Genomic DNA, 9,625 nt, shown 5'->3' with positions numbered 1-9,625 from the left:
CGCGTATTTTTTAACCGATATTCATTTAACATGAAAAAGAATCAGTTTTAATTCATTATTTTATAATATTTTTTATTATAAGTATTTAGTAAATATTTCATAATACTCTCAACTAGAAAAAAAACAAAGGATTCCTTAAAATATTTTTCAACATTTTTTAAAAATCTCTTACCTTTTAACTTAAACTCAACATTATTAAAACTGACATGTATAAATTTAAAATTTAGTAATCATTTGAGAACAAAATATTGTTTGCCTTCTCTACCAGAACTTTACATTCAATGAAAATGTTATTATCATTAAAATTTAGAAAAATGTTACTTATAAGAAGATACTCGTATATATATTCCTTTCAATGCGGATATGTTATTAAAATCAATCTTCATATTTTTTTAAAGGTATTTTACATAAGATTTAAAAGTAGATAAGTGAAACGTTACAAATATCTTTAATCTTTTATATCTTCTTTTAAAACACATTTCTTTAGTCTTAAGAAAAGACTTTAAAGTCCATTACTTGTATCCTGTCTTCATCAAAAAAAACCAACGCTTTTGTTTCGCTATACAATCCCTTTATAAAAAACAATCCTTTTACTTTTTGTTCTTTATTTAAATGTTGTGTATTCATTATAATTATATTGTACAATTTGTTTTATTTTGTTTGCTTGTCTCTTTTTATAATTTCTCAAGTTGGACATGCACATGATGGAGTGTCACTTGTTCTCAGTTGCATTTTCACGATTTTTTTTTATGGTTTTTTCGCTTTTCTATTTTTCGCGGAATTGTTTTCCAACAGTAACAAAAAATAAATTATTGGCTTTTAAAATATATGTGTATGTTTTGTGTATACAATATATAGAAAGAGCGTAGAACTTAAGGGTTACGGTAACTAAATGTAAAGAATTATAACATGCCGGCAAGATTTTCGATTCATCATCATTTCATATCCACTGATATCTCTCTTATCTCTTCTCATTTCATATCATAATATTGTGTAATCTTGAATAGTACATTTAGAACTAAGGGCTAAAATTAAAAACAAATTGTGATGTACAACACCGGAAATGTCAAGTGGAAAACGATTTTTCCCCTCACGAAAAAGAGTTATGGGGCAAAAGAAGAAGAAATAGAGCATTATTGGGGAGAAGTTAAGGGGGGGGATTACAATTAATAAACAATTAATAATAATATTGAGCATTGAACTCGTACTGTTCAAAATTGTAGCAATCGATGCGGAGTATTCGTAGTTCCAAGCAAATCTCGCGGTGAAGTCTCTGCTTGAATTCAAATAACATTGTACACAAAACATTTCGTTAATTAAATTAAACTGTTAATTATGGCAAACAAAGATTGTAAACGCATTCGAGCTATGCGACATATTATCCCTATACATATCATATATATCTGTCTCTATATTCATACGAATGTTGCGATCCTTTGTGGTGCTACCGTTGATTATCGATTCGTGATTAAATTGTTTTAGTTTTGAATCAACTTTCTCGGCTGATTATTGTTCTTTAGATATTTTTTTTTGTTTTTCAACAAATGCACACAAATGTTTTTAAAGTTGTCTTTTTTTCGATTTTGTTTTTGCCTTAGCTTGGACTTAATTACGATTTTTATCAACATGTTTTATTGCAGAGTGTTCTTATCTCTAGGTGTATATCTAGATTTAAGGATAATTACTTCGAGAGTGTTTTACCAAATAGCTTTTTTGTTTTTGTTCGTCAAAGTTTTCATCTTTATGTTTTTGTGTACAGAGATCCTAATTATACATAACAGAGGGGATTGTGTTAGGGGGAAGGGTAACGAGAGTTAGTTGTGGAAACAGAAATATAGAACAAACGATTTGTGTTTTGTGTGGGTTTTTCAAAAATAATTTTACAATTTATATTCAACAAGTAAAAAACGCTTAAGCCGAACATACAAATGGATTACACAGTACGCCTATTGTCTAAATTTCGTGTAGAGCTAACGGTTCCGTTGGATACACCTAAAAGATAGATTCTGTAACTCTTACTTGCCCTGGACCTAAGGTCTTAGCATAAGCAGGGGAGCGGAAACGAGACTTACTTCCTACTGGACAGACACTGTTGCACTCCGCACATATATATGGTGGGATATATGAGCATAAATACACGGTTGCGATTACGATTAGGGCTTACAAATATCTATAGACATAGCGAGAATGTAAAATTTGATCAAAAAATTTTAGATAATCTCATTGTTGCTAAATAACTAAATCGAATTTTAAGTGTATGTATATATATCATTTTACAATTATGTATTGTATTAGCTTTTTTAACTTCCGGTAGCAATTTCTCGGTTCCCATTACAACTATGATATTTAGACTTAGGCTCTATGGAAAATGGCTTATTGAAACAACTTGTTGTGTCCGTGTTTTGTGTATTTTGAGTGTGTTTTTTCTTTCTGGGGAGCTACCCGTACTGCCAGGGCTACTGATTTGGCAGCTCCGTGAGCGTCACATCGTACAGGTCGTCCTCGATCTGTTGCACCTCCAGCAGGAAGATGTCCTCGTTGCAGTAGAACGATATCATGTCATCGTCAATTTTCGCAGTAATCCTGTAATGACAATAGGCGTTATAAGTTAGTTCTTTGATATATTTCCAGATGATATTTAGTTTTCTATAGATCATCAGTACACCCATGCAAAAAGTTAGCACACGAAATAAGTTAGATTTACTTAGATATATTAGCTATGGCCATAATGATGTGAGGGGAAGGATGCATCCTGGTGTATATATTTCTTTCTGTGTGGGTGTATATCTGTGTTTTTTTCTTCTAGCTCACGACGTATCTGTTAGATCTTGCTTACTACTTACCCCTTCTTGTTTGTGCGATAAATGTTATTTATGCTCGTTGTTGAGATTTTGTATTTGTTTTCAATCTGCAATTGAGAAACGAGAGAAATATGATGTTTTGTCTGTTTTGTTTGTTGTTTTCTGTTTGCGACTAGAAATATTTCTCTTATAACTCGCTGGTTTTTCTATGTGTAATTTTGTTCATTTCTGTGGTCAGCCAATCTTTTTTTTTTATACTCAATTTTCAGTGTTTGTAGCTATCTTGATATCTTTTTGTGCTTTATAGTAAGTGTGTGGGATGTGTTTTTTGGAGAACAGATCTTTGGGTCTGCTTGGGTTTTAGCAGGTGATTCAATGCATATACACGTGTCGATGTATATACACACTTTGGATGAGCTTTGATTATGAGAAATGGTTCGTAATTAGTTCCAACTACAGGTTACAAATTATCGAATTTCTTCGGGTGAGTAACGATTTATATATATTTAGAGTTTGAGATGTGGCTGATATTTTTTTTAGTTGATTTATGCTTTAGTCTTAGTCGATTAACGATTTTAGAGAGATTGAACATTTTGGCGCTTCATTTGTTTAAATTCTTTTGCAGTAGATCCAATTAGACCAAAATGAACAAAATTACAGAAGAGGTGGTTAAACCATTAGAACGAGTTTGTTTTTAGATTTTTGGGACTGGTGGGGTTTTCGGATTGGGTTTTGGGATAGGGGCTGGTGGGTTTGGTATGGGCTTACCGCATTTAGAAGGCCGATTGTGGTGGGCGGTACCACATGGAGGGGCGTGTAGACTTCCTCGTTCTCCTGCCGCACATACAACATCACGCGCTCCGAGGTGGGCGGCGTCATCCGGCCGCGCTTCATCGGAGGACCAAAGTCGGTTAGAGGAGTGCTGGTCAGCATGTTCTGGTCCAGTATGTGGTCCTTCTTATCGCTGCGTTAGAAAGTGTGAAATTAAGAAAAGAAATATTTTTATTAGTTTGGAACTTTATTAAAGATTCCCACTCCTTCTGAGGTCTCTCTATTTTGGATGGACGATTTTTACTCACGTCTGCATGTCGGGCGGAAAGTGGTTGTGGAACTTGAGCGTCGGCGTGGCCACCTTCTGGCCATGGAGCAGGAACGGCGAGGCCCCCTTCAGGTCCGGCGAGTCAGTCTCATGGCCGTAGAAGCTCTGCAAGGACGAGTGCGAGTTGGAGTTGGAGTTGCCGTTGCTCAGGGGGTTGAATGTCATGCCGGAGCCAGCGCCAATGCCCAGCTGACCTACCTTCTCCATGTCCTCGGCGGGCGAGAACAGCACCGGCGGCTTGGCGAAGTCCTGCATGCCGTAGAACTCGGACCGATCCGTCACCGGATGGTACAGCTCGTCCAGCTTCTTTCTGCCCGTAGCCGTCATCTTCCGCTTGGCGGCCCGTCGCTCCTCGTCGCGCGTCTTCCGTTCGGCGCCCTATAATTACAGGAGGGGATATCATAAGATTGGGTTCCGAATTTTACACTGAGAAAATGAGAGGATAGCACACATAAGGCTGTGGTTAATCCGTGGAAAGGTATTTTGATTGTAGGAATATATTTTTTAGGCTGTCGCATTTTTATATTACTTTAAAATATGTTATATTATAATAGAAATACTAATAATGTATTATAATATCATTGCGTTCGGCGCCCTATAATTACAGGAGGGGATATCATAAGATTGGTTTCCGAATTTTATACTGAGAAAATGGAGGAATAACACACACTTGGCTGTGGTTAATCCGTGGAAAGGTATTTTGATTGTAGGAATACATTTTTATTTTATGTTACTATAAAATATGTTATATTATAATAGAAATACTACTAATGTATTATAATATCGAATGTTCTTTAAGGTATAATACACAGAGAAAATTTTGACGTTCTCATCTGAGTTAAAAATGTTCTTAAAAATAGAATGACATTCTTAAGTTGAAAATGATTTTATTTTGCTCGAATCAAGTTGACAAAAGTCTCAACAAATAAACTTTCAGTTCAGTCAGTAGTGTATACTTATTAAAAAATTCTTAAATAAACTCAATTTTACTTTTCTTATCTCACCATTTTTTTTTAATATTGGGAACATTGATACCGCAATGTACTTACACGGTTTTTAAGAACGAATGTTCTCAATTCAAGAACAATGTTCTTTGATATTTCTCTCTGTATAGGAGTACATCATATGAAGAAATAATTTTTCTTCACCAAAGGATGCTTTTTTTAAAAGTTGTATTGATAGTACAGCAACTAGTACAGTAACTATTAACAATTGTTAATTAAACAAATGTGCTAACAGCGACTAGTTAATATTATAATAAATAAGTCATAAACATTTTAGTGTGATTGCATTAATAGTTGTTTGGTAATCTGCTATGGTATTTTCCAAAAACCAAAGAAGAGTCCGAAGTAATTGCTTTAAAATAAAATACTATGTGAGGGTATCCTCTGAAGTACCTTCCTAAAAAAGGTATTTTTATATTTATAATTGATATTGGTGACATTTTTGTTACTAATGAAATATAAAAAAATCAAAAACCATATTAATTCCAGTTTGGCAAACTAAAATATTTTTATAACAACTTTTAAAAAATTATTGAAAGATTTAAGTGACAAGTATAGACCATAACAACTATAAAGATATCTTTTGTGACCACTTTTTTGGGGCTTAGGCTTTGGAATTTTCCCGAGCACCGAAGATGCTACGAGTACCTTCCTAAAAAAGGTACTTTTATATTTATAATTGATATTGGTGACATTTTTGTTACTAATGAAATATAAAAAACTCAAAAAACCATATTAATTGCAGTTTTGCAAGCTAAAATATTTTTATGACAGCTTTTTAAAAATTATTGAAATATGTAAATGGCCAGTATAGACCATAACAATCTATAAAATTATCTTTTGTGACCACTTTTTCGGGGCTTAGGCTTTGGAATTTTGCCGTGCACCGAAGATGCTTCCAGGTGGGTTGCGAAAGTCCCGCTCCCTGCCGAATTCCCACTGCGCAGGCGCACAGGTGCGCACGGGGCCGGCGTGTAATTAGCAATCAATCAAATGCACGGATGCCACCTTTTTTGATATTTCTTTACTTATTAATTAAATTCGTGTATGGCTGGCACTGCCATAAGCTGTTGCAGTTGCAAAAATCGCAGTGAAAAAACCGAGGAAAAATACGACGACGAAAAAAAAAAAAGGAGAAAAATCAAAATAGCGAAAGAGAGAAACGAGTTTCTCGCCTGGGGAGCTGCGATGTCGCACAGAGACAAAGCCGCCACCGCAGTGGATTTCTCAGTTGGAGTCTGCAACTGCAGTTCTGCGTCCGTCTGTTGGCCACTTTTGGCAAAATGGTCTACACCGTTAGGGTCAGAGCCGAAAAAAACAGAAAAAAATGGGTAAAAATGGGTAAAAATTATTATAAAATACTTAGAGATGCAGCATAAATATGCATACATAATAAATAATCTGGCGGCGCCCCGAACCATGCAAGAAAAGAGACTTTGTCTGGGCCAGCAGCTGCCCACCTGCTTGTTGCCTGATTGCACACACACACACACTGAAGCACACAGAGGTATCTCACGGATACCTATATAATATATAGTCTGTTGGCTACTTTGTCCGCCGGTGATTGCTAGTTTGCGTGTGCAGGCAGATGCAGCATGCATTGCTGTTGCTGCTGTTGCACTTTGCATTTGTAATTAAAAATCAGCAATTGAGCGATGGAAGCTGCTGCTGCAGGAGGGGTTTATTTATAAACAAGGAGGGGGCATGCAACAGCACAGGAAGTGATATGTTGCAGCAATCTACTTGCTGCCTCATATTATGCAAGGATGTCTGTCGCGGTGCCCCGCCCACAGAAGAAACCCCTCCCCCTATTAGGAGATCCAAAGTTCTTGGCCTTATCACAAAGCATTTTAGCCTAGAGGCATGCATTCGATGTGCCACATGTGTGTGTGTGGCATGTAAATAACTGTATTTTATTACTTTTATTTTATCTTGGCAAAAATATCGCCAAACTGGCAGCGTGCAACGTGCAACAGGCTAAGGCGACGGCGTCTCGAATCGCCCAATGCGGTCAATGCTCGCCTCAGTCTTTCTTGCCCCATCTCCTGCCCCCCCACCCCTCGTTTTTACCTCCTTTTTGGAGGCTGTTAATCGACTTCAAAGTATGACGAAGACGGAGGACACCCGACGACCAAGTGGGCTGCCACTTTCTGAAGAGGCGGCCCGGGGAAATTACCATCACCATTAGCATTAACGTTAGCTAAATTCTATAATGATTCAACATTGATGTTGATGGCGGAAAATTCTCAAAAACTCAATTAGTTGAACAAGCAAAAAATGTGGTTTAATATACTTGTTCAATCGATATCGAATGGTTCCGCATAAAATATGTATAAAGTGCATATTTATTTTATAGCAAAAAGTGACCCAAAATTGTCTAGTAAATGGGATAAAGAAATTATTAGAAAGTTAAGAAACACCATCCTTATATTTATCTTTATAGATACTTTTTCACCTATAATTTTTAACATCGTATAATGTAAACTAGATATTTAAAAATTAATGTAAGGTAGCAAGCTAAAAATGTTATAGAATAGTATTTAAGCATATATCATTAATTTCTTATCAGTGTAAAAAATGGTTCCTTATAAAATATATATAAAGCGCTCATTTATTTTACACAGAAAAGTGACCCAAAATTGTCTAGTAAATGGTATAAAGAAATTATCAGAAAGTTAAGAAATACCATCCTTATATTTATCTTCATAGATATTTTTACACCTATCATTTTTAACATCGTAAAATGGTTAGCATTGGATATTAAAAAAATTTAAAAAAAGCTAAAAATGTCATGGGATAGTATCTAAGCATACATATATCATCAATTTGTTATCAGTGTAAAAAAATCTAATTTTTTTTAAGCCCAAAACTAACTAAGTACATATAATTTCAAACAAAAACCTTGTGAACCGCCCAAACTAATCATTAAGCAAACCATAAAAATACCAATGTTACATAAGTTATTTTCGGCACCAATTTTCTGGGGGAAAGTATCTCTCTACCGAAATTCACAAGTCCAAGATGCCAAATAAAAGGGAGAAAAAAAAACAACAAAATGACAGTTATCCGGCAAAAAGACAAAAGCCTCCCCAAGGTTCAACATTGAACAACATGCGGCAGAATTTCTCGCAATTTTGTATCTTCTTTTTTGGGCCCTGCCCCCGGGGGCGAACTTAAAGATTCATAATTGGCGACTGTGGCCCAGAGGTGCCAAACGACGGAACTGCAACTGAAACTGCAATTGCAGTGAAATCAAAAAATTTTGAAAAATCCCAAAACATACAGAGAAAATAAAAGGGAGACCAAAGGGCCAAAGTAAAATAACGTGGTACGCGAAATTTAATTGATACATTTACCGATAAACACACGCTGGCCTGCAAAAAGGGCTGGCCCCAAATGTGAAATATAAGCCCGACGCGATAGCGATATGGCCGTGACTACGGATCGGTGGATCGGGGATCGCTCGAATCGGGGATCGTGTACAACAGGGCCTTTCCGTACAATAAAAGCCATGTCCAAACCGGCGGAGGAGGAGGCCCAGGGACGAGGATGTGTAATGATATGAGAAAATTAAATTGGAAATCCACGAAATGATTTATTAATAAACCCCATCAAGCGAAAAAGTGAAGGGTTCGCATAAAGGCGAAGGTACAGATACGAAACAAGGGCATGGAAAGGATGTGCGGTGTAAATATGTCTGTATGTAGATATAAATATATGTGTGTGTATATGCTTGTTGGCCATTTACTTTTGGAAGCGTTACGCTTTCCACTAAAGGCCAAACTGACTGACGGACAGGCACTGCCGGTGCCCCCAATTCGATAAAAGTTGCAGCCACATCCGAAGGAGAAGCTGCGGCAACAAGTGGCAGGCACACAGATACACACTGCACTGGGAAACTTAATATGATTCCCTTATAGAATTTTAAATCATTTTTAGTTTCAACAAACTATGCAAACAGTTAAAGGGAGCCTAAAACAAAGCTAATATCTTGGATTTTTTAATTGAGAATCTGTTAACTGAAATATTCTATCTTAATCTAAAATCTTTATTAAGAGAACATTTTGAAATATTTTTTGATTTTTCAATTGAGAATAAGATATGTCCAAATCTCTAGATAGCAATTAATAGGATTTTTAAAATATTCATATTATAACATTGAACCCACATTCCCTGTTTTTAAAGAAGTCTATATTGTGAAGATTTTAAAATGTTTCATAAGTTCTGAAACGGCTTTAACTGTTTAAAGTTTATGGATTACCTAGTTCCAATTATAAATTTCAGTCAACTCTAAAAAATGTTTTTTGTGCTTTTATATAAATATATAACATTGCATTAAATTTAAAAATAAATTACAATTTTAGGTATTTTGTTTAAGAGAAATATAAATGTTATTATTGAATCAAATATTAAGTACGTTACAATGAAAGATACATATCTTTCTGATAAGACCAAAATACCTAAATATTAAATTATTTTTACTAGGACCAAAACATATTGTAATAATGATCTTAAGAATTTTAAATCCCCTTTATCTATTTTAATGATTCTGTTCTGAATCCTTTTCTGCCCGTGTAGAATACAAACTCAGCAGCACGTAGCCGCTTTTAGTTAGCCCATCAACCTGTTGCACGTGGCAGAGGGAGCCGAGGCCCCATTTGCTCCTGTGTGCGTAATTGCCAGCATAGGGGAACTCACTTAGCTTGGGGATTGGGATTGCG

General features: G+C 35.6%; 1 protein-coding gene across 12 annotated transcripts in view; it reads right to left on the bottom strand.

The window, feature by feature from the left end:
* Nucleotides 1-508: 508 nt before the first annotated feature.
* Nucleotides 509-9,625, bottom strand: part of LOC119549312 (protein grainyhead) — a 50,689-nt gene continuing 41,572 nt past the window's right edge. For 2 of the 12 annotated variants that reach the window (XM_037857282.1, XM_037857283.1), the window contains exons 10-13: nt 3,881-4,278; nt 3,570-3,765; nt 2,844-2,908; nt 522-2,583 (exon numbers count right to left, since the gene is read on the bottom strand). In XM_037857282.1, coding sequence (XP_037713210.1) covers nt 2,457-2,583; nt 2,844-2,908; nt 3,570-3,765; nt 3,881-4,278 — 786 coding nt within the window. In that variant the 3' untranslated portion in view covers nt 522-2,456. Of the gene's footprint in view, nt 2,584-2,843; nt 2,909-3,569; nt 3,766-3,880; nt 4,279-9,625 lie in introns of all 12 variants that reach the window. The other 10 variants (XM_037857284.1, XM_037857285.1, XM_037857287.1 and 7 more) reach the window with 9 other exon arrangements.

Source organism: Drosophila subpulchrella, chromosome 2R (assembly GCF_014743375.2).
Source record: "Drosophila subpulchrella strain 33 F10 #4 breed RU33 chromosome 2R, RU_Dsub_v1.1 Primary Assembly, whole genome shotgun sequence".
In the NCBI taxonomy this organism is placed as follows: domain Eukaryota; kingdom Metazoa; phylum Arthropoda; class Insecta; order Diptera; family Drosophilidae; genus Drosophila; species Drosophila subpulchrella.
The sequence above is the reverse complement of the archived record's forward strand: the minus strand, read 5'-3'. Positions and strand labels throughout refer to the sequence as shown.